The sequence below is a fragment of the Apodemus sylvaticus genome, chromosome 13 (genome assembly GCF_947179515.1).
Source record: "Apodemus sylvaticus chromosome 13, mApoSyl1.1, whole genome shotgun sequence".
Lineage (NCBI taxonomy): Eukaryota > Metazoa > Chordata > Mammalia > Rodentia > Muridae > Apodemus > Apodemus sylvaticus.
The window spans coordinates 69,412,879-69,438,469 of record NC_067484.1 but is presented as its reverse complement, the minus strand read 5'-3'; the positions used below and the strand labels follow the sequence as shown (position 1 = coordinate 69,438,469).

General features: G+C 39.1%; 1 protein-coding gene across 8 annotated transcripts in view; it reads left to right on the top strand.

Moving 5' to 3' along the window:
- Positions 1-231: 231 nt before the first annotated feature.
- Ankhd1 (ankyrin repeat and KH domain containing 1) overlaps positions 232-25,591 on the top strand; it is a 103,173-nt gene continuing 77,813 nt past the window's right edge. For 2 of the 8 annotated variants that reach the window (XM_052155231.1, XM_052155229.1), the window contains exons 1-5: positions 247-791; positions 14,210-14,360; positions 18,151-18,307; positions 22,346-22,493; positions 24,778-24,925. In XM_052155231.1, coding sequence (XP_052011191.1) covers positions 498-791; positions 14,210-14,360; positions 18,151-18,307; positions 22,346-22,493; positions 24,778-24,925 — 898 coding nt within the window. In that variant the 5' untranslated portion in view covers positions 247-497. Of the gene's footprint in view, positions 792-14,209; positions 14,361-18,150; positions 18,308-22,345; positions 22,494-24,777; positions 24,926-25,591 lie in introns of all 8 variants that reach the window. The other 6 variants (XM_052155236.1, XM_052155235.1, XM_052155234.1 and 3 more) reach the window with 5 other exon arrangements.

The following is a 25,591-nucleotide window of genomic DNA, read 5'->3' as shown; positions in this document are numbered from 1 at the left end:
TGTACCACGCGACGTCCCGTGACAAAATGACCGACAATATCTGGCGCCAATGGAGTTCCCCATTGTTCGGGTTCATTTTGACTGACCACAAGGCCAACTAATAGACTGTAAGGTCGGGATACGATAGTCACAGAGGCTGGCCAATAGATAGAGAAGGAGACCGGAAGTCAGCTCGGGAGAAGTAGGAGGCGGGTGTTCACAACCGCCTAGGCCTACACGGGTCAACGCAGCTTGGGGGCTGCGAGCCAGCTAGCAGCGCGTGACGGAGAGCGTGAGCGACAGATCCCTGTGGCCAATGATTTGCAGGCGCCTGGAAGTCGCAACCAGTGATGAGTCTAAGGGGCGGGAGGCAGCAGGTTAGGCAGTGAGAAGTTAGTGGCGCTGCTGGGACGGGGGGAAGAGACGCTTCTTCCTCCTGCTGCTCCTCACCTTCCCGGGATCAGCCGCGGCGGTGGCCGCGAGTGATTCGGCGGCGTCTCCGGCTCCGCGTGAGAACCATGCTGACGGACAGCGGGGGCGGCGGCACCTCCTTTGAGGAGGATTTGGACTCTGTAGCTCCGCGATCCGCCCCAGCTGGGGCCTCGGAGCCGCCTCCGCCGGGAGGGGTCGGGCTGGGACTCCGCACCGTGAGGCTCTTTGGGGAGGCTGGGCCCGCGCCGGGAGTCGGTGGCGGCGGCGGCAGCAGCGCGGGCGGAGGGGACGCAGCGCTGGATTTCAAGTTGGCGGCTGCTGTGCTGAGGACGGGCGGCGGAGGTGGTGCCTCTGGAAGCGACGAGGACGAGGTGTCCGAGGTATAGCTCCAGGACCCTTGTCTCTAACGTTGCGTGAGGCGTGAATTCTTTGGACCAGCACCCGGCTGGTCCACCGTCCCGCTTCCCAGCTGCAGTGTTCTCTTGACAGCAGTCGCTTGCAAGGCGACGGTGGCAGCGGTGCGGGCCTAGTGAGCGCTCGGTTTGCTCTTCGGCGCGCGGCGGGAGCGGGTAGGGTTCCCGTCACCGTCTGTAGACCCACAATGGGGAGTTCTTTGGTCTGCGAGCTTCGCGCGGGAACCCGGACTCCGCAGGCTACCTCCCGCCCACCCCGTGTTGGAGATGGGGGAGGGCGGGGTCTTTTAGCCAAAGTCCCTGCCCTTGGTACTGAGGGAGTCTGAGAAACTGGCGGACACAGCTAGCTCAAAAAGCCTGTCTGCTGTTCGCCCCTGCCGTAAGTGTGGCCTTGCCTGTGCATTTGAGTAGAGCAGTTCTTGTTTTCTCTTTAGTTGGAAGCAGGTGAGTATTAAGTTCTCAGCTTTTACTCCGAAAAATCACGTGATTGGCTCTTGGACGTTTTATGAAGTTAGACAGGAAAAGGAAGTTCCAAGGCATCTTTGAGCTTCAGAATAATTGGATAGTTGGACGCTGAGGATTTTAGCCTTCGAGAAGATGAGGCATCCTGCAGACTCCTTTTCTTGTGAAGAAAATGCGTTGAGCTCTTGCATTTCTTTTAGCACAGGTGTATATTACTGTGTGCACATTTCAGGTGTGAGCAATTTAGGATGATGGATAATGTCCTTTAGTCTCTTGAAGAAAAGAAAAACATACATAGTTGTAGATATTTGCACACATACTTGCTTACATATGCATTTACAAGTTGACTATTATTTTCTTTGACCATGGTCAGGGTGGAGAACTGAACTGTGATGTTTTAAGTGCTCAGAATTATGTTCCTTTTTAATTTGTCTATGATTTGTTGACTTTTAATTGTTGAGATTTAGTCTGTGAGTTGCTGTGTAGACCAGGGTAGCTGAACTTTCTGTGATCCCATCCTGCCTGAATCTCTTTAGTGCCGGATTACAGGCATGCACCACCATGCCTAGCTAACTATTTCTTTTACATTAGTCCTAGCATGCCTAGTTCATCCCTTGTGACTTTAACCTCTGTTCCTGGTGTTAAAGTACAGGAATTCCCGTGTACCAATGATCCTGGCTTGTGCATTTGAGAAGAATAAGGAGAAATTATTGTAGAATACGGTTATAGCATTGTTTTTCCTAGGTCTGAACAGGAGGGTTCTTTTTTTTTTTTTTTTTTTTTTTTTTTTTTTTTATTCAGCATTTTACTTTGGAAAAAAGCTGTGTATGTTATCCATCCATATATATATATTTTAATTTCCCTGTAAGAAAATAAATTATAGGTCAAGATGAGAGAAGAATTTTATTTGGATAGTCAGTTGTTGGGAGAGTCTGTAGTTTTCTCAATTTTGGGTTTATGGAAGGCTTTTATCCTTTCAGTGAAATGGTGAGAGCTGAACTCAGAACACATGGGTGTTTGGAAAGAAAGTTATGGCTAACTTTAGATTCCAAAGATTTGGTTTTTTTTTTTTTTAGTAACTTGTGAGAAAGAATCTGTAAAGGCTGGCTTTATTCTAAATGTTTTGGGGTGATAATCTTGATTTTGAGGGGCCACTTTGACATAATTGGCATGAATGAGATTAGAGGTTACTGATTTGCTTTTATATGAGTAGTGTTTAAATTTCTTGACAGATAAAAAGTATTAGTGAACTTCCAAATTCAAATTCCTATCTTAGTGTTTGTCTCTGTCACATACATTGTATTAAAGCTATGGGTACAATCTTGTAGAAAAGATTGGCCTTGAACTCAGAGATCAGCCTTTTTCTGCTGTGCAATTAGGATTGAATGCATGTGCCACCACTCCCGCTTCATTCTTTAAATGGAATTTTTAGTTTTATATGTAATGGTGTTTTGCTTATATGTGTGTGCACTGCTTCAGTGCCTGGTGCCCATGGAATCCAGAAGAGGATGTCATGTCCCCTGACTCTGGGCTTACAGCTGATTGTGATCCACCAAGTGGATGCTGGGAATTGAACTGGGGTCCTTTGAAAGAGCAGTCAGTGAGTGCTCTTAACCCTAAGCCATCTCCAACCTGAGAACACCTATTCTTATTGTTTTGTTTACTTATACATTCTGTGCCAAGAATGAATTTAGGTATTGAGAGTATATTTAGATTTTCCCTCTCTTTTTTGGTCAGGATTATACTTTAGTCCAGGCTGAACTTGTGAATGCTAGGCAGTATTTTGTCTGAGCCACCACTATGTTTGTTTGGTTGGCAGGCCTTCCTTCCTTCCTTTCTTTTTCTTCTAAAAAAACTCCCCCAAAACAAACCAAAACCAAAATAACAACAACAAAAAAAACTTTAGTTTTGGAATGCAGCTCTCTGAGCCACAGAGGCTTTTGGGGAGGGTGAGTAGCATTTGGTGAACATGTAGTTCTTAACCTGTAGAGAAGAAAAAGCTTTTTTTGTGGTTTTTCCTTTCAGAAAAGAAATTCCTCAAATATCTCACAGCAGTAGTAAGTGCAATAGGGTATATACTCTGTCTTTGTGAATGAAATTAGTTATTTTGCTTAAGTTATTTACCTTTTCTGTTTTCTTTTTTGTTTTTTCCTGTAATTTTGAAGGAATAACAAATAATCTTACCTGTGAAAATACTTATCTGTGAAGAATTTGAATAATAATAAAATCCTCATTTCATATTTCCTAAATTATTTTAGAGCCAGACAATGAATTAGTTGTTACATAGTTTGGGAATGGAGGTCGTCATCTTTCCCATGTGGGGCAGGAAAAGGTAAGAAATGAGAAATAAAAGACCCAGTAATGGTTAAGTTAAAAGATCCTATAGTTTGAGGAGGGAATTTAGGACTATTACTATTAGTAATTTTTTTCTCAGTCTTATTTGTTATTATTATGTGCATGCACAAATACATGTGTGTGTGGTAACATTCTTTTAGATGTTCTAGGACAGACAACTTGTGGAAGTCAGTTCTCTCTACTATGAGTTCTGGGGTTTAAACTGAGGTGGTTGGGCTTGAAGTGTTTGTAACTGTTGAACCATCTCACCAGCCTCTTTACATTTAAAAAACAAAACATTATTTAGTTATTTATTTGTTTAGTGGTTCTGGGGATTAAACCCAGGGCCTTGTGTTAGCTAGCAAGTACTCTGCTCACTACATCTCTAGCATGTCTTCAATTCGTAAAACTTGAGATAGGGCCTTAATAAATTGCTCAGGCTAAACTTCCTGTTTAGTTCAAGCAAGGATTAAACTTTGTTTTGTTTTGAGACAGTCTCACTGTAAAGCCCTGGCTATTCTGAACTGAATAAAGATCCACCTACCTCTGCTTCTCAGTGCTGGGATTGAAGACATGTGCCACCCTACTGGACTTCTAACTTTTGATACTTCTGCTTCAGCCTCAGTGTTAAGAGGCTGATGCCATCAAATCCAATTATTGCATATAGTTTTAAACAGGGGGAATATCTTGTTTTGTATTTCTTCAGGGCTATTATGTCTCTTATCCAAATAAGTCCTTGACTAGAGGAGTTAGAATTTGCATTTGATATTAGAGGTCAGGTTAAAATGTCTTCTAGCTAAGTACACCACTGTAATCCAATGAGTTAGGAGAATGAGTCAGGAGTTAAAGACCAGCCTGAGCTACATGAGATCCTGTCTAAAAAACAAAACCCATATAAATCAGCTTAAATTAATTTTTTAAGATTTATTTTTATTTATATGTATTGTGTGTGTATGCCATATATATGTGTCAGAATCTCTAGAGTTGGAAGGCAGTTGTAAGCAGTCCAGTGTGGGTGCTGGAATTGAGTCTTCAGTAAGCGTATTCTATGTTCTTAACCACTGAGCCATCTTTCCTTACAAAACAGTTTTCTTTTTTTAAAATTGTTTTATTAGTGGTTTGGTTTGTAGGTATGAGAGTGCAGTACTCACAGAGGCCAGATGAGGACATCAGATCTCCTTGGAACTGGAGTTACAGATAGTTGTGAGACACCATGTGGGTTTTGGGAATTAAAACCTTTCCCAGATCCTCTAGAAGAGCAGTCAGTCTTCCTAACCACTGAATCACCTTTCCAGATTACAAGTCATTTTTTGTTGGTTTGTTTTTGTTTGTCTATTTTGAGACAGGATCTCACTATGTAGACCAGGCTGGCCTCAAACCCATCTCTGCCTCTGCCACAGCCAGAGCTCAAAGGCATATACCACTATAAACCAGTTACAAACCAATTTCTAAATGTGGATTTTGGAGTGATACCTCTCCCCTTAGCAGATTGAAAGAAAAAATTCCTAAAGAAAGGACTCTTTTTAGATCACTCATTTTAAATTTTTCTTATCATAAGAGTGCATGTGCTATATTTGAATAATATATAACATCTTTTAAAATTATAAAATGCTGGGTGTAATTGTATACACATACACCTTTAACCCCAGATAGATTTCTGAGTTTAAAATCAGCCTGGTCTATATACTAAACATCGAGTTTCAGGCCAGCCTGGGCTACAGAGTGAAACTCTTGGGGGCAGTGTACTACAAAGTTATGGGGCTTAGGGTGTATGTAGCTCATGATAGGGTGGAACTCTTGCCCAATTCGCATGTATCTCTAGGTTCAATCTCCATTACAGGAGGAAAAAGATTAAAATTATTATAAAACTAAACAGTCCTATAAAGAACATGTTGAAAGTAAAGTCCTTCCTACCTCAACTACCCTTTCAACTCATCCTTGAAGGTAGTCAATAATCTTTCATCATATTGATAAACAATTATGTAAAAGCACAAAGATACTGAATATGGCTTATATTATAAGATTAGAAAATATTAGAATATTAGAAAATTATAGCAAAAACTTTGTAGGGAAATTTTTTTCAAAGATTTATTTATATGAGCACACTGTTACTGTTTTCAGACACACCTGAAGAGGGCATCCGATCCCATTTACAGATGGTTGTGAGCCACCATGTGGTTGCTGGGGATTGAACTCAGGACCTTTGGAAGAGCAGTCAGTGCTCTTAACTACTGAGCCATCTCTCCAGCCCGTGATATTTTTTTTTCTCTGAAAATTGCTTTCAGATTTCAAAAGCACTGAGGTAGAGCTGTGGTTAAAAGAGTCAGAAGTACAGACCATATAGAGTTGAGTTTTTTCTTCCAGTGGCAAAAGAGCTAGTTAATTTCCTTTCTAGTTATTTGTTATATAGAGCAGGGTTTCATTAGCATACTGACATGTTGGGCCAGATAATTCTTTGTTATGAGGGCTTTCCCATGTATTAGTAGCATCTATTTCTATCCACTAGATAGATGCCAGCGGGAACTACTTAACTGAGGTAGACTCAGGTTCTTCAGACATTCATATGATGCCTCATGGGAACAAAGTTGCTCTTGCTTGACACCCACTGGTTTAGAGGCCACTCTTGTAAGGGATGGCAATTTTGTCATGAATACTCTGTATTCAAACTTAAGGTAAACAAGGTGACTCACTGCTTTTAATAGCATCCCAGGGCTTACACATAATAAGAGAGAAATAGAAAGAAGTTACCAAAAAGTTTAGTGTAAAACTAGTCACAAGCAGAGGCAGGTGGATTTCTGAGTTTGAGGCCAGCCTGGTCTATAGTGTGAGTTCCAGACAGCCAGGGCTACACAGAGAAACCCTGTCTCGAAAAACCCAAAAAAAAAAAAAAAAAAAAGCTAGTCACAAATGTTTTAAGTTTTCTACAGTAAGTTTATCAGTTAAAAGAACTTACACTAGCTGGGCAGTGGTGGCGCACGCCTGTAATCCCAGCACTCTGGGAGGCAGAGGCAGGCAGATTTCTGAGTTCGAGGCCAGCCTGGTCTACAGAGTGAGTTCCAGGATAGCCAGGGCTATACAGAGAAACCCTGTCTCGAAAAAACCAAATCCAAAAAACAAAAAAACAACAACAAAAAAAAGAACTTACACTTAAAATATTTTCAAAAAGTTTACCTAGTTTTCATGAAAATAAAAATACAACAATTGTTATGGGAACTAAAACAGAAAGGGTTTTATTATATAAATATCAGTCATAAAATAGGAAATATAACTTTGTAGTCTAATGTGTAAACTTTGGAGACATTGGAAATGTTAAACAAAGAAAGGCTATGTGCTATTACTATAGCTGTTAAATACTTCAGTATCAATCTTGGACAGTATCATTCTGTAACACAGTAAGACAGCATACAAATTAATGCATTGATTGTGATTATATGAGTTATGAATTTAGAACAATGCAGAATTGGTTAGTGTGATTGGAAAAAGACCTTATTGTGAAACTTGAAGAATGAGAGTTTTGTGTTTGTTTTTAGGGGTGTTTGTTAGTGTTAAAAACATCTTTAAACATTTAACATGTGGTTCATAAATTTAATAAAGGAAAAGAACTCCTTTTTTCATTTTTTTTAATGTTCCTTTAAAAAATGTGTGTGAGGGAATCTGGAGGAAAGAAGGGCAGGAGAGAGGTGAGCATGGAAGTGCATGATCCATTGCCCGAATGTGAAGGTCTTTTGGAAGTTAATTGTCTCCTTCCACTTGAGGATCTGGAGATCCAATGCAGGTTGTTCGGTTTTTGTGACAGTGCTTTTATTTGCAGAGCCATCTTTGTTGTATTCCTTACCCACCTTCGAGACACAGTGTCATACAGCCCAGGTTGGCCTAGAACTCAGGATCTTTGTGCTTTTAATACAGGTGTCTATCCATTTTCCCTCCTTCAGTTCTTTTCTTCCTTTCTCTTGTGTGTGTGTTATGAGGTGGGACCTTATATAGCCCATACTGGCCCCAAACTGGCTATGTAGCTTAGGATGATCTTGGAATAATCACCCACTCTAGTCTTGAAGAAAGTGCAGGGTTTTGCTTTGTAGCCCTTGCTGGCTTTGTGCTTGCTTGACCTCTCTGTCTCTTGTCTGTCTCTATCTCTCTGTGTCTCTGTCTCTCTTTCTCCTCATGTATGTCCTGGTAACTCCATATATAAGCCAGTTCATTGGCAAACTCAGGAGATCTTCCTGCTTCCCCAGTGCTGGAATTAAAGTCAGTATACCTGACTTTGAACTTTTGATCTTCCTCCTTCAAGCATTTGGAATAGAATTATAGGGATGTGCCACCATGCTTAGCTTTTGGTAATTGTAAATAATGCAGCTGTGAACAGAGGTGGACAAATATCTCTTAGATCTTGTGCACCATGCTAATTATATGTCTGTTTAGAGCAGTGTGTGGAGTCTGTGTGTGAGTACTTAATAGCAGTGGAGGCCAAAGGTATCAAATTCTGATGGAGCTGGAGTTCGAGGTGGGTGATAGGCATAGGACTCTGATCCTCTGTAAGAGTAGTATGTGTGCTTAACCACTAAGTCATCTCTCTAGTCCTACTGTTTACTCATTCTTTACGGAAGAAATTGTTTAGTGAGTAGAACTTCTTCATGAATTTATCTTTTGTAATAAAATTTTATAGTTCCAGGCTGGGAATGTAGCTCAGTTGGTAGAGTGCTTGCCTAGTACAACAGGAAAATCTTGGTTCTCTTCCAGCACAGCATAAAAAACCAAGCTTGGTGGTGTGAGACTATGGGAGGTAGAGACAGGAGGATCAGAAGTTGAAGGTTGTCTGTCCTCAGCGCATACTGACTCAAGAGTTAGAAGACAGCCTGGACTACAATGGAGCCGATCTCAAAAGAAAGAAACAAAAATGAAATCATTTGCTGGGCAGTGGTTGCGCACGCCTTTAATTCCAGCACTTGGGAGGCAGAGGCAGGCTGATTTCTTAGTTCGAGGCCACCCTGGTCTTCAGAGTGAGTTCCAGGACAGCCAGGACTACACAGAGAAACCCTGTCTGGAAAAACAACAAAAAAACAAACAAAAAAAGGTCCCTACCTATGTGTCAGAATAAAGGGAAGCTACCTTGGGGTTCCCAGGCCAGCCTGACCTATACATTAAGGAATCAAAGGATAGCTGGAGAGATAGTTCAGATCTGAGATAGATCATCAACGTCCACATAAAAAGTAAAAAGTCAGGAGTGGCAGTGTGTGTGTATAATTCTACCCTAGGGAGGCCAAGACAGATAAATCCCTTGGAGCTTGCTGACTGCTAGCTAGTCAGCCTAGCATAGCCTAGCCTAACCTAATTACCTATTCCTGGGCCTCAGTGAGAGACCTTGTCTCAAAAAGCAAAATGTGTGATGCCTGAACAAGAAGAGCATCCAAGATTGTCCTCCGACCTCCACCTCTTTACCCTCTTCATAGCAGCAGAGGCTAGAGCTCATTTGGTAGAGTGCTAATCTAGTGTGAATGGATCCCTGGGTTTATCTCTACATAAACTAGATTTGGTGGTGTGCACCTGGAATCTTAGGGGTAGAGGCAGAAGGTCAGAAATTCAAGGTTGTTCTTAGATATAGTGAATTACACAAGACCCTGTCTCAAGCTAAAAAAAAAAAAAAAAAAAAGGTGATTGTAGCTTAACGAGTACTTTCCTATCCTGTGCAAGGCCCAAGGATCTATACTTAGCACTTGCAAAAAGAAAACTGAAAAGATTGTTCAGAGGTTTTAGTCCTTAGTTATTTAAGAATTCTGATAAAATGCTTGCCATCAAACCTGATGACCTGAGATCAATCCCTGGAACCTGTATAGTGGAAAGAGAACTGATTCTCATAATTTGTCTTCTAACCTGCATATGCATACACGCACACAAAATAGCCAATTTTTTTTTTAAAATGAATTCTGGCTGGTTGTTTGTTCATTCATTTATTCATCTATGCTGAGGATTGAAACCAAGTGTTTTGGATATCCCAGAAGAATACACTGTGGCTAATCCATATTTTATCCCTGGTCTTTTTTTTTTTTTTTTTTTTTTTTTTGGATTTAGGGTTTCTCTGTATAGCCCTGGCTGTCCTGGAACTCACTCTGTAGACCAGGCTGGCCTCGAACTCAGAAATCTGCCTGCCTCTGCCTCCCAGAGTGCTGAGATTACAGGTGTCCCCCTGGCTTGGTCATTTTTTTTTTTAAAAGACATTATCTCATATTGTGTAATCCAAGCTGTCTTATAACTCATTATGTGTAGTCTAGGCTGCCCTGGAGTTTATAGCAATTCTAATTCAGCTTTCCAAGTGTTAGTATTATAGGCATGAGCAATGATGCCTGGCTTCTAGCTTTTTTATTTTTTTCTTTGTGGTGCTAAGGATTCTGGCCCTCTTTACTTTTTATTTTTTGAGACAGAGTCTCAATAAATTGCTGGCCTTGAACTCAGTTCTACCAGGCTTTGAACTTCTAGCCTTTATCTCCTATGTACCTGGGACTACAGGATTATACCACCAGACCTAGCCTCATTGGTATTTTGGAATAGATTTATTTATTTAGAATCTACTATTTGTTAAGCTATATACTAAGCTTTAGATGATGGGAAAAAATGTTTCCTGCTCTTAAAGATACCAGTAATTTGAACATTTCAAGGAATGAGAAAAAAGTACGTGTCCTTTTAAACTCCTTTCAATATTAATGAATTATATTGCATGTCCCAGGCATGGTGCAATTGAATTACCTCATATTTAATTTTGTTATGATTCTGTGACAATCCAAGATATCAGGTTCAGTGCATAAACTCTTGGTGTGCATTAATTGGATGATGTCTATATAAAGGTAGTGTTTGGGTCTTTACTTGAAGTCATGATGAGCCATAAGAAGTGGGCTTACAAGGGTAATAATTTAAAATAAACGCATACCTCTTCAACCATCATGGATTCCTGTGTCTTGTGCTCATGTTTTAGCAAAACTCCAACTTCTCTATCTTATAAACTCTAATATATTTATTTACTTAAATAGTGTGTGCAGACAGTTGTATGTGTATGGTGGTCAGAGGACAACTTTGGGGAGTGAGCCCTCACTTTCTACCTTGTCATGACAGGATCTCTCATTTCTGCTGCTGCAGAGTGGCTGTCCAATGAGCTTCCCGTTAATTCTTCTGTCTCTGCCTTCTATCTCATGTCTGGAGTTTCACTTGGGTTCAGAGAGTTGAACCCCAATTAGCAGACTTTCACAGCTAAGTGCAGTTAAGCCCCTTTGTCTGGCTAGCCACTTCCTGGCCTAATAATGTCTTATATATTCTATCAGCATGTTCTACTTTTAGGCCTTTGCCTTTTTCAGGTCCTTCTGATAAGGAGGACCTCTGGGAGGCAGAGGCGGGCGGATTTCTGAGTTCCAGGCCAGCCTGGTCTACAGAGTGAGCTCTAGGACAGCCAGGGCTATACAGAGAAACCCTGTCTGGGGGGGGGGGGGCAATCCAAAAAAAAAAAAAGGAAGAATATTCTTTAAGACATTTGTGTGACTTCCCTCTTCTTTTTCTCTTTCTCTTAAATAATTTTTATCTGGGAGGACAGGCCTGTTGATTAGTGTGTTTGATGTAGCATTGACTTGACTACTTTTTAACACTAAGCTACACCAGCAGCCTAATACCTCCATTTCTTTAATCTTACTTAAGTTTTTTCTTTGTAGACCTTAACTGGTCTGGTACTCCCTATATAGCCCAGGCTAGTCTCACTCTAATACCTAAATACCTCGTGCTGGGATTACAGGCATGGGCTATACCATTCCCAGATTCTTTTAATAGACCTTCCAACTATCTATTGCTTCTTTTCTGTAAATATCTCAAGCTCTCCAATTCTAAAACTAAAATGATCATTTTTTTTCTGCCTTCCCTATCCCTTCTTCTCCCATATGTGTATGTGTGGTGCTGGACATTAAATCCATGGCTTTGTGCATGACCTTAGGGGAGTACTTTAGGACTGAATTAAATGTTGAGTTTGTAAGTAGCATTGCCCTAAAACTAGCAACTCTACTCAGAGACCTCATAGCTTATTCTGTTGCTGTTTCTCATCATAGACATCTCATTACTTTTTCTGTGTTCTTCTGCTGTAAATGAAACTATCTTTCACCTATGCTATTGCTGTCTGTCTGCCTCTGATCGTATATCTCCAGCTCTTTACTCTGCTATCAGAGTAAATTCTCTTTTACCAAAGTGTTACTCATTTCAGCTGGCTGTGAAATTTACATTTGTTGTTCTGGAACTTTGGAGCCTGAGATAATAGGATTGTTGCCAGTCTGGGCTGTAAAGTAATCCCATCCCCCCCAAGCTCTCCTCCCCCCCAAAAAAGTTTTCATAACATACAAGATTATTTAGGGTTTTGTTTTTATTATTTTAACGGCCTAATTCTCACTGCTCTCCATTTGCTTTTTATATTTTAGCCATACCAAATTGCTGTAGTTCTGAACATCAAGCTATTGTACCTGGTACATATACTTTCACTGCTATGGCTTCTAGATTCATAGTAGTAACTAATATGTTGGAGCTGGAGAGATGGCTCAGCGGTTAAGAGCACTGACTGCTCTTCCGGAGGTCCTGAGTTCAATTCCCAGCAACCACATGGTGGCTCACAACCATCTGTAATGGGATTTGACACCTTCTTCTGGTGTATCTGAAGACAGCTACGGTGTACTTATATACATAAAATAAATAAATAAATCTTTAAAAAAATAACTAATATGTTGAGTGCTCATTGTCCACTGAACTAAAAGGCTTGTTTATATATTCTGAAAATAAAAATAACAAGTATTGTATAAGGAAAATTATATGATTCCCAATATACATGTGATATATAACATACACAGAGTTATAGTCAGTTAACAGTAGAGCTAGGTTTCTGTTTTTCTTCATTTTGAAGACAGGATTTCTTTACCACAGCATAGGCTAGCCTTGGAATTGATATCTCCTTCCCATATATTCCCATATCCAGCAAGATCAGGATTTGAAATTAGACCTTTGGGTTTTGAGATTTGTTTATATCCTTATCTTTTTTGGAGAGGGAGGTGGATCTCTGTAAAGCCCTGTCTGTCTAGAACTTGAATCCAGGCTGGTCTTGAATTCAAGAGATATGCCTGCCTTTGTCTCCGTCTCCTGATACTGGGATTAAAGGCATATGCCACCAAACCTAGTTATGCATTTGATCTTGGCCAGCAAGCTGAAGAGTAATGTTTATAGCTACTGTTGGTTTGTTGAGATGGGTTCTCTTTTTTTGTTGTTTTTTGTTTTTTTCGAGACAGGGTTTCTCTGTATAGCCCTGGCTGTCCTGGAACTCACTCCGTAGACCAGGCTGGCCTCGAATTCAGAAATCCTCCTGCCTCTGCCTCCCAGAGTGCCAGGATTAAAGGCGGGTGCCACCACCACCACCACCACCACCACCACCACCACCACCACCACCACCACCACCACCAGGCTGAGATGGGTTCTTGCTATGTTGCCCAGGCTAGTCTTTAGCCTGTGGCCTCATTGGTCATTCTATGTCAGCCTTTCTATGTCTATGTCAGCCATTCTATGTCTATGATGTATTCTTGGGCATGTACCATCACACCTAGCAATTGGTTAAAACTGACTTTCAATTTTTTTCTTTTTAGAGTTAGAATAAATTATTTAGAAGAGAGGAGAATTATCTTATAATGGCCTAACAGTGCTGTTATCTGTTTTTCAATATTGGAGATTGAGCCTAGAGTTTTGCACATGCTAGGCAAGTGTACTAATTTTAGACACAAATCCAGCTCCTCCTGTACACTTATTTATCTGTGTGTATATATGTGTTTTTCTCTGTGTGTGCACATATGGGTGTCAGTGTAGAGGTCTCAGAATAACTTGCAGAATTCACTTCTCTCCTACAGTTTGGGTTCCTGTGATCAATCTCAGATTATTAGGCTTAGCAGCAAGTACTTTTATTCTCAGCCACCCACTGGCCCACCTAGCCCTTTTTTGTTTTAATTAAGATAAGGGATTTAGCCGGGCGGTGGTGGCGCACGCCTGTAATCCCAGCACTCTGGGAGGCAGAGGTAGGCGGATTTCTGAGTTCGTCTACAGAATGAGTTCCAGGACAGCCAGGGCTACACAGAGAAACCCTGTCTGGGGGAAAAAAAAAAAAAACCCAAAAAAAGAAAAGAAAAAAAAAGATAAGGGATTTAATAAGTTGCTAAGTACTTCTTGAGCAGTTAGGATTGGATTGCAGCTCTGCACTAGGAGGCCTAGGGTATGCACTTTGCTACCTAGGTTTGTGTACAACTTTCTAAAAGGTTATGTGCATACATTAATAAAAATATACAAATATAGATTTTTTTTTATGCTCTGTGCTAGGACATAAAGATACAGTGCTCTCCAAGAAACTTACTTAATGTGTCTGATATACCTGTCATGCTTGAAGATTAACAAAATACTCCCTCAGAGTTCCATTCTTATAATTCATGTTTATATAATTATCCAGTTATATTTAAATTTCAAATAATATTGGCTTAGATTATCATTACTGTAATCATATTGGCATTAGCTTCATCATTATTCCACCTTTAATTCATAAACAGGTTGAATCATTTATTTTGGACCAAGAAGATTTGGATAACCCAGTCCTTAAAACATCAGAGATATTCTTATCAAGTACAGCAGAAGGAGCAGATTTGCGCACAGTGGATCCAGAGACCCAAGCGAGACTGGAAGCATTGCTAGAAGCAGCAGGTACTCTATTGATTTTCTCTTTAAAAGCAGATATCACCAGAAGTCATAGCACACGCTTTCAATTCTAGCAGAGGCAGATGGATCTCTGTAGACCAGCCTGGTCTATAAGAAGATACCCTGTCTCACAACAATGACAATAGATAGTATAGATCTCTCTAAGATGTCATACAAGATTATTTCAGGAATGTTTAACATCTCAAATTTACAATCTCTGTGGCTTTCTAAAATTTTTATTTTCTAAAAAAAGTTCACATTCTATATTTTAAAAATTCTTGGTTGAGTGCAGTGAATAATTTTTTGACTCAAAAAATATTTTTGTTTTAAAGATTTATTTTATTTATATGAGTACACTGTAGCTGTCTTCAGACACACCAGAAGAGGGCAGTAAATCCCATTACAGATGATTGTGAGCCACCATGTGGTTGCTGGGAATTGAACTCAGGACCTCTGGAAGAGCAGTCAGTGCTCTTAACCACTGAGCCATCTCTCCAGCTCTGACTCAAAAATTTTAAGGTAGTAAAGATAACTAGTTATCAAGGAAAAAAACTGGAGCATAAATAGCAGTTAGTAGTAGTTTATCAAATTTTTACTGTGTTTGAACTGATTCAGGGAACTCTGATGTTGTTTACTTTTTCATTTTAATGGGTGCTTACCTTAATTATAAATAACTATTTTTATTTTAAATGAGCACAAACTTGAAATATATCAAAGTGTGCCAAGCTATTGGTTTTAAAGTATCAGCAAAAAATAAATCTTTGATGGGCCTAATGTGGTACCTCACACCTATAATACTAGCCCTCTACAGGCTGAGGTATTGCTGCCTTGAGAGCCTGGACTACATAGTGCTTTTCAAGCCAGCTGGAGTTATAGTATGAAACTGTCTCAAAAACTGATTCAGGGGCTGGAGAGATGGCTCAGCAATTAAGAGCATTGGCTGTTCTTCCAAAGGACCTGGGTTCAATGCCCAACATTCACATGATGGCTTATAGACATACATAAAACTAAAATACCTATACACACAAAAAACTGATCTAAATATATGATAACCATATTTTCTCACTGGGTGTTGTATACATGTGTAAGGGAAGGTAAGGCAAACAGAACATGAGTTACAAGTTGTAGACGATTTTAAAAAAGAAAGCACATGTACAATCATACTTATTATTTTATAATGTACTCATTATTTACTGTTCAAAGTTTCCATAAAGTATTTCTTTTCTCTAAAATTCAGAAATCTAGAGCAGGGTGTGGTAGCACAAGCCTTTGATTCTATCACCTGAGACCCTAAGTCCAGAGGATTGCCTTAAATTCAGACCAGTTTAGCCTCCATAGCAAGACTTCTTGTCTCACAAAAAAACAAAAGGAAGTCTAGCCAATTGTTGGGGTACATGGTTAAATTCTGTCATTCAGGAAGCCAAGGTAGAAAGATTACTGCAAATCTGTGGCCACCCTGGCCTAAAAAGTGGAAATCTGTCATTTCCTTTTTTCTGGAGTATATGTGTAGGTAGGTATGGGGGGTCATGCATGTGCTTCCAGCACCTGGGAGGCTAAGGTGAAAGGATTAGGAGTTGAAGGCCAGCCTTGGCCACATTATTGACTCCGTCAAAAAAAATTTTTTTACAGAAATTAATAAAGATAAATAAATTTATTATTTATATAATTTTTATTATGTTTGGTTTTTTATTTATGCGTATGCATGTGTGTGGGTACTTGTGTCACATCATGAGTTCAAAGGTCAAAGGATAACTTTCAAGAGTTAGTTTTCTACTATTACCTTGTATGACACTGAGGTTGAACTCAGATCATCAGGCTTGGTAGTGGTCTCATTTCCATATGTATATATTAGTTCTTTGACACCTACTGTTTTTGTTTTGTTTTAAAGATTTGTTTGTTTAATGTGTATGTGTATTCTACCTGCATGTGCACCTGCATGCCAGAAGAGGGCATCAGATCCCATTGTAGATGGTTGTGAGCCACCATGTGGCTGCTGGGAACTGAACTCAGGATCTCTGGAAGAGCAGCCAGTGCTCTTAACCACTAAGGTATCTCTTCAGCCCCTTTTCCTCATGTATCTTATTTTTAAAATAGTACCTAAAGCCAGGCATGATAGCACCTGCAGTGGCAGTGGATGTCTTAGTTTGAGGCTAGCCTAATCTATTTATGAAGTTCCAAGGCAGCCAGAACAACATAAGAGACCCTGTTCCAAAAAATAAAAACAAATAAATGAATACTAGGACTACAAAGAAGCAAGACCTGCTATATAGCTATATGTTAAGCACCATACTTTCACCTCATCTGTTAGCTGCCGTTGTGTTTCATACCTTGTAATCTTGGGAGTTGGAGGCAAAAGTAGCACAAGTTCAGAGCCAGCTTCAGCTGTATATTATCTTTGAGGCCATCCTAGGTTTTCTGTGTAGTCCCGGCTGTCCTGGAACTCACTCTGTATACCAGGCTGGCCTTGAACTCAGAAATCCACCTGCCTCTGCCTCCCAAGTGCTGGGATTAAAGGCATGCGCCACCACCGCCCAGCAAATAAAAAAAAGCACATAAATTAATTCAGCTTCCTAGTACTACTAACCAGATGTGTGTTAAACACCTATGATCCTAGTACTCAGGAAACTCAAGGCAAGAAGAGCAGAAGTTCAAGATCAGCCTGGGCTATTTTATAAGTACTTATCTTGTAAAAAAAGAAAAAACAAAAAACCAAGGTCTTGGTTAGATGTCTCCATGGTAGGAATGCTTGCTTTGCAAGCATGAGGGCATTAGTTTGGATCCCACAACCATGTAAAATGTCAGGTGTGGCAAGTTTGACAGGTGATTCCTTGGGGCTTGCAGGCTATCCGTCTAGCTCCTGGTTTAGTGAGAGATTTGAGTTTAGAAGGACGAAGGTAGAGTTTGACAAAGATGTGATGGCCCCCTGTATACTACACAAAGCATGTGCACCTACAACATACATGTACATATACTGCATAACATTTGCTATATTCTCATATGCATACATGAACATACATACCAAGTAATAATAAATATTGAAAACAAAACCTCAAACTATATACTGTTAGAGGTTCAGAAAGATTGTTAATAGCCTTTTAATGTATTCCATTATCAAAGGAAGGAAAACTTATATTTTATCTATTAATGACAAAAAGATACAAAAAAAAATTATAGAGCTTGTTTATAAAATTATGTAAATTTATTGTGTGTTTTGCTTTTTATTTTGAGTCTGATAGACTCAACTTAAAAACGTTACCCCCAGCCGGGCAGTGGTGGCACATGCCTTTATTCCCAGCACTTGGGAGGCAGAGGCAGGCAGATTTCTGAGTTTGAGGACAGCCAGGGCTACCCAGAGAAACCCTGTCTCGAAAAACAAAAAAGCAAAACAAAAAAACCCCCACGTTATCCCAGAAGATATTAAGTGAATATTTGAATAAAAGGAAAAATACTACATTTTTATTATAAATTATAGTCTCTCCATTGCTACTCAAAATAGAATGGGCAAGGGTCCTGTACTAGAGACTTTATTGCTATGGCAGTTCTTTAAGTGAAATAGTATTCATTTGGCACAATGAGGGTCATATTAAATCAAATTCAGAATTAGGTATAGGAAAAATTAATATGTATGTTATAAAGATGGAAGTTCTAAAACACTGATGATTACGCCATGGCTTAGATCTTAGTGGTAGAACTAAAAACATCAAACTTACTCATCTTCTGTATAATGGTGTTTAAAACATAATTTCAATCTTTACTTTTTTGCTTTTTCTTTCCCTGCATTGCCTCATTGACTAAGGAATTGGCAAATTGTCAACTGCTGATGGTAAAGCTTTTGCAGATCCTGAGGTACTCCGGAGACTGACGTCCTCAGTTAGCTGTGCCCTGGACGAAGCCGCTGCTGCCCTGACACGGATGAGAGCAGAGAACACACACAGTACAGGACAAGTGGATACGTATGTGCTCAATAGTTTGCTAGTATTAAATGTTTTCTTGAAAACCATAAGCCAACTGGTTATTTGAAAGGATGTTAAAGTGGATATATGAATCTATACATACTATACAAATTTAAAAAATTTATTTGTTGTTGTTGATTTGGTTTTGGGTTTTTGAGACAGTCTACATAGCCCTGGTGTCCTAGAACTCACCTTAGACCAGGCTAGCCTCAAATTCAGAGCTCTGTTTGCCTCTGCTTCACAAATGCCAAGTGCTGGAATTGAAGGTGTGTGCTACCATGTTTGCTTACATATATGCTCACTACATGTGTGCCCCCTCCCAGCTCCCCCAAATACTGCATTGACCAGGAAATGTTTGTTTTGTTTTTTTGAGACAGGGTCTCACTGTGTAGTTTCATAGGGTCTCACCTGGCTAGTCTGGAATGCTTTACATATTCTGGAACATCCCAAATAGACCAGGCTAGACTCAAATTCACAGAGCTCTACCTGTCTCTGCCTCCTGAGTTCTGGGATTAAAGATGTGTGCCACCATGTTGGGTACTAGGGTTTTGTGTGTGTGTGTGTGTGTGACAGGATCTCAGTCTGTAGCCTAGTCAGCCCTCAGGTTCTCAGGAGTCCTACCTCAGCTTCCTTAAATACTGCTGTTAAGTGTGAGTCATCATGCCTGACTTTGTATTCATCTTCTAGTAAACATTTTTATGGGTGTGTTCAGTATTATAGTATATAAGAAATCCAAACTGAATAAGACCTAGTTTCTATTTCAAAATAAGTTACATAGTCTAAAGGTTACAGTTAAGTCTAAACTGACTACTTAAGTAGTAATAAGTGGAATGGATTATGTACTCAATAATCTAGTTGCTGGTTGTTCAAATATTATCTGTAGAGTATGAGTTTGACATCAGAGCCTGTTTGAAGTGTATAGCCTTAGGCTATATGTCATGGCATATCTCTCTAATACTTAGTATTCTGGAGATAGTAGAGGCAGGAGAATTGGCAGTTTGAGGCTAGCCATGGCTACATAATAAATTTGAACTCAGCCTAAACTGTATGAGAGAACATTTTTCAGAAGAAAAGTTTAAAAAAGAAAGAAGAAACTCATACTGTAACCAGATATATTGATGCAGATCTGCATTTTAATAGACAATATGGGTAGACTCATAGATTTAAGTTAGGCATGCTGACATAACTGAAATGGGATGATTGATGTGAGTTCAAGGCCAGCCTAGGCTACATAGTCTGAGGACTGCTTAGACTTTAGTATAAGACTCCATCTTAAAAGAAAGGAAAAAAAAATTAATGGATTCAGTTAGTTATTTTATAGTGACTGAGGTTTTTTTGTTTGTTTTTTAGAATGGAATTTTTTTTAAACTGAGCTAAGACTTTTGTCATAGGCTCATGTTCAAAAATATCTTTTTTTTTTTTTTTTTTTTTTGTGAATCAGTATGGTAGTATCCTTTAAAAGCTTGTCCACCTAATGCTTCTATTTTGTTACTACTTCATTTTTTTAAAAGATTTATTTATTTATTATATGTAAGTACACTGTAGTTGTCTTCAGACACACCAGAAGAGGGCATCAGAGCTTGTTATGGATGGTTGTGAGTCACCATGTGGTTGCTGGGATTTGAAATCAGGACCTCTGGAAGAGCAGTCAGTGCTCTTAACTGCTGAGCCATCTCTCCACCTAATGCTTCAAAAGACAATTTTTTTTACAAAGGCAAAAAATTATCTTTGTTAAAGATCAATTACTCCAACTCATTCTAGGAGGGAGAGGGGCAGATTTCTTGAGTTCAAAGTCAGCCTGATCTACATAACAAGTTCTAGGACAGTCAGAGACATATAGTGAGACCCGGTCTCAAAGAAGCACAGACCAGTTAATTAGACTCACCATGGGTGGCTTTGATAGTCTGTTACAGCAACGTCTGTTAACACAAATAGGAGAGCCAAAAATGTGATGCCACCTTTTAATTATAAGAACTCTGGATTCATTTGTAGATTATGATTACTGTGAGTTAATGCTTTAAGCTAAGCTTCAACTCATACCAGAAAACAGCAACAGAAAACAGGTAGTCCCTTTGTACTACATCAGTTATGTTTTTAATCATTTTTTTTTTAGATTTATTTATTTATTATATATAAGTACACTGTAGCTGTCCTCAGATACACCAGAAGAGGGCATCAGATCTCCTCACAGATGGTTGTGAGCCAGTTTGTGGTTGCTGGGATTTGAACTCAGGACCTCTGGAAGCAGTCAGTACTCTTAACCACTGAGCCATCTCTCCAGCCCCGTTTTTAATCATTTTTAACAAAGCTGAAAAACCAAACTCTAAACAAACTGGGTAGCACTGTAATTTTATGGATAATGACACCATTATTTTTAAAAATACTTTACATGTGAGAATACTTGCTGCATGTGCATATTTGCATCATATTGTATGCCTGGTGTTTGTAGGTCATGTCCTTTGTAATGAAGTTACAGATGGTTGTGAACTCAAGTGTTGGGAACTGAACCCAGTTCTTCTGCATGATTAGCAAGTTCTCTTAACCTCTGAGCTATCTCTCTTTTCCTTCTGACGTTTGGAATTTGAAATTAATGGCTCTGGCCCAGAAAGATGGCTCCAGTGGTAAAAAGTCTTACTTTGAACTCTTAACAATCTGGGTTTGATTCCAGGGACCCCATGTTAGAAGGAGAAAATAAACTCATTTGAACTGTCCATTGAACTCCACATACTGATACTATGGCAGAGGTTTATTCACAATTAAATAAATGTTATTAAAGAGAAAAAAGCTAATGAGTCACCCCAAGTGCCTATTTTCTCTGCTAAGGAATCCACTGCAGAGCTAGTGCTGATATTTTCACTGCTGCTGTTGTATGAGTCTACTGTCTAAAAGTGATTTTAGATAAAATATTTCTTTAAATTAAGCTTATGAAAACTTGCAAAATCTTAAATTGCAAAAATGACACAGTGGCACATGCCTTTAATTCCAGTACTTGGGACGCTGAGGCAGGTGAGTTCAAGGTTGTCCTGGTCTAACATATGAGTTCCAGAATAGCCAGGGCCACATAGAGAGACCCTGTCTTTTTAAAACAATTGCTCAAATATTCTTTCTAGGACCTCACATATTGCTGTATTTAAAAAAGAATATTCACTAACTTACAGTTACAAAGACTGAAGGCCGGTGAGGGTTATCAGGCTTAGCAGCATTTGCCTTTCTCCACTCAGCCATAATGCTGGCCCTCAATCACTCTGTGCCTAGCTGGTATTGTATGATCAAATGTGATTGTAATCTTAGCATTACATAGTTTGGGAACATTCAGGACTACATTAGATCCATGTCAATAAATAAACAGAACTTACTTTAGTTATATACTCTAAAACCTAAGAGTGATTGTGTTAGTTGCCTTTGAGTCTATAAACTTAGAGGATTGCTATTTTGTTAGGTCAATTTCAGATATAAAAACAAGCTTACCAGAAAGATTTTTTTTGTTAGGTCAACTTCAGATATAAAAACAAGTTTACCAGAAAGATTTTGAAAAATAAAAATAGCAGTTATTAGGGGACAGTGGTTGAGAAAACTGTGTACGAAGAGAATCAACAGAAATGAAATATGTTTGAAAATCTGGTAATGAAACCCATACTGTGCATAATATTTAAAAAATAAAAATAGGGCAGAAGAGATGGTTCAGCAGTTAGGACCACTTGCTGCTCTTATAGAGGACTCAGGTTTGGTTCCCAGAACTTACATGGCAGCTAACAATTGTCTATAGCTGCTACAAATATATCAATAATAATAATAATAATAATAATAATAATAGTAATAATAATAATAACAACAACAATAATAGTTATTTTCAAATTTATAATTTTGCCTAAACTTTATATATAATTACAGTTGCTACAGGATGCTTGGCATGTAAAATATTCATGCCAATTTATCTTAGTGAATTTTTTATTTGTGTCTTAACTATTTAATGTAATTTCATGTCATAGGATCATGAGTCTTTTTGCATCATTAATTTCATGTAATCTTTAATTTTAGTCGCAGTCTGGCAGAAGCTTGTTCAGATGGAGATGTGAATGCTGTTCGTAAATTACTAGATGAAGGCAGAAGTGTAAATGAACATACAGAAGAAGGAGAAAGCCTGCTGTGTTTGGCTTGTTCAGCAGGATATTATGAATTAGCACAAGTAAGCAGAAATAATCTTTATTAAATTTAGTAGTGTGGGGATCATCAAATGCAGAGCCTTGTGTATATGAGGTAAGTGCTTTCCCCCTGAGCTACATCTTTAGCCCCAAGATAATCTTTAGTGTTTATAATTATAGAGGGGCTTGGGTGTTTTATTTATTTTTATTATCTGTAGAAAAAACTATAATTGGAAGCCAGAGAACCTCCCTTTTTCCTTTAGAAACATACACAATTCATTTGTGTATGTGTATATAGCTAGGCATCGTTTATTTTTATGGCATGTATTCAAAGCTAATCATATTAAATAAAAATTGCTTAATTTTAAAAAAATATTCTTTATGTTTGACTATGTGGGTGCATATATAGGCCAGAAGTAGATGTTGCATGTGTCTTCCTTAACCATTGGGTCTCTTACCTTGGTGAATCTGAGTTCACCAATTTACTTTTCTCGCTAGCTGGCTTGCCCTGTATATCTCTATCTCTGTCTCTGTCTCTGTATCTGACTTCACCAATTTACTACTCTAGCTAGCCAGTTTGCCCTGGATATGTATGTAAGTGTGTGTGTGTGTGTGTGTGTGTGTGTGTGTGTGTGACTGCCTGTCAAGTGCTGGCTACTCCAGCCCTCAGGTTTTCATGGCAAACCCTATCTACTGAGCCATATTCTCAGTTCTAAACAATTTCTCTTAAAAGTAGTATATAAGCTGGGCAGTGCTGGCACATGCCTTTAATCCCAGCACTTAGGAGGCAGAGGCAGGCAGATCTCTGTGTTCAAGGCCAGCCTGGTCTACAGAGTGAGTTCTAGGACAGCCAGGGCCACACAGAGAAATCCTGTCTCCTATAAAAGGAAAAGAAATGGTATATAACTGGGGCTTCAGAGATGGCTTTAGTTGTTAAGAGCACTGGCTCCTCTTTAAGAGAACTCAGTTTTGATTCTCAGCACCTACATGCCAACTCACAATCATCTGTATTTCCAGGGGATCTGATGCCTAATGGCCTCTGCAGGCATCAGACATAACAGTCAGGCCAAGTACCTATATACACAAAATAATTTTAAAAAGAAAAGTAGAGTAGGTAACTGGTCAAGTAAGGACTTGAGTTTGATTCCATGTATTGAAAGGGGAGAGATCCAGCTCTCACACATTGTCCTCTGACTCCCATATGTGTGCTGTGATCTTTGCATGTTCTCTCTCACACATAAAATGTAATTAAAAAAAAAAAGAGAGAGAAGAAAAAAAAAAACCAGCACATTACTAAGGTAACATAATTCTAGTCCTTAAAAGACTAGGGCAAATAAACAACAAGTTCAAGGCTTCTCTGACTTACATAGTGAGCCCCCATCTCAAAATAACCTTAAAAAACAAAAGTAAAAGTATAGGATAAAATAGAATTCTTTTCCTCCATTCAAATGCCTCTAGTTCCTGCTATATGGAACATTATTAGAAATTAACCATTTTTAATTGTTCTCTTGCTAGATAATCTCAAACATGGCACAAATTCTTTCACAAGAGGAGACTTATATAATGAGATAGCTAATGAGAGCTTTATTTAAAGATTAATATGTGGGGCTGGAGAGATGGCTCAGTGGTTAAGAGCACTGACTGCTCTTCCAGAGGTCCCGAGGTCAATTCCCAACAACTACATGGTGGCTCACAACCATCTGAAATGGGATCTGATGCCCTCTTCTGGTGTGTCTGAAGAGAGCTACAGTGTACTCATATATATAAAATAAATAATTCTTTAAAAAAAAAGAAAAAAGAAATTAATATGTAGTAGTTAGAAGTGGTGGTATATGCCTAAAATGAATGGCATTTGGGTTGTGGAGACAAAAGGATCTGGGATGCCGGGTTGTCCTTGGCGTCTGGTTAGTTTAAGACCAGCCTCTCAAATAGTACTGTAAAAACATAACATCTTGGGGCTGGAGAAATGGCTCAGTGGTTAAGAACATTGGCTGCTCTTCCATAGGTCCTGAGTTAAATTCCCAGCAACCACATGGTAACTCATAACCATTTATAATGAGATCTGGTGCCTTCTTCTGGCCTATAGGCATGCGTGCAGGAGGAATGCTGTATATATAATAAATAAGTCTTTAAAAAAAAGTCTCAGATGAAGGGGTAGGAAAATTATAGCATCTGACCTGTCATCCTGACCAGTAAAATTGAATTTTCCTCAAAGGTGATTATTTTTATTTTTTTATCCTTATCTCAAAATGCTATCTTCTCAGATTGAATAGTTTCCCTGTGAGTACGATTAATAGTAAACCACAACCTCTTTGTGTTTTTTTAAAGGTACTACTAGCTATGCATGCCAATGTTGAAGATAGAGGGAATAAAGGAGATATAACTCCTCTGATGGCAGCTTCTAGTGGAGGTTATTTAGATATTGTGAAATTATTACTTCTTCATGATGCAGATGTCAACTCCCAGTCGGCAACAGGTATGTAGAAATTGAAGGAAAAATTGGCATAATTTATTATAACGTTATGGATAAAAATTGATTACTGGAGTATTGGTGAGATGGCACAGTAGGTAAGACACTTGCTGCCAGGCTTGATGACCTGAGTTCAGTTCCCAGGATCCACATGTTAGAAGAGAACCAACTCTTGAAAGTTGATCTCTTACGTCCACATTCTGACCATTCACACACGTTTCCTACCTTATATACACACAAAACAAATAAATGTAATTTTGAAAAAATAGGTTATTGGGGAAAATGAATGGAAACCTTCTGAAAATAATCTTGACTTTGATATCTTTGTTGTAATTGTTGAGTTATGGCCTCAACAGATAGAGCAGAAAAGCCCTTGTTCTAAAAATCCCCTTTTCAGCCTCCAGAGAATTGGAAGCATAGCATGCACTACCATGCCTGTTGAAAAGTCTTTAAGCCACTGTGCAGCCTTCTTGAATTCCTAGCACTCAGTAGGTTGAAGTGGTGGGTATTTGAGTTTAAGGACGGTCTGGAGTTGATAGTAAGATCCAACATAAACTTGGACCAGGCATAGTGGCACTTGTCTATAATCTTAGCATTTAGGAAACTGAGGTTGGAGGATTGCTGTGTGTTTGAGATACACCTTGGATACCTAGGGAATTCCAGGACAGTATA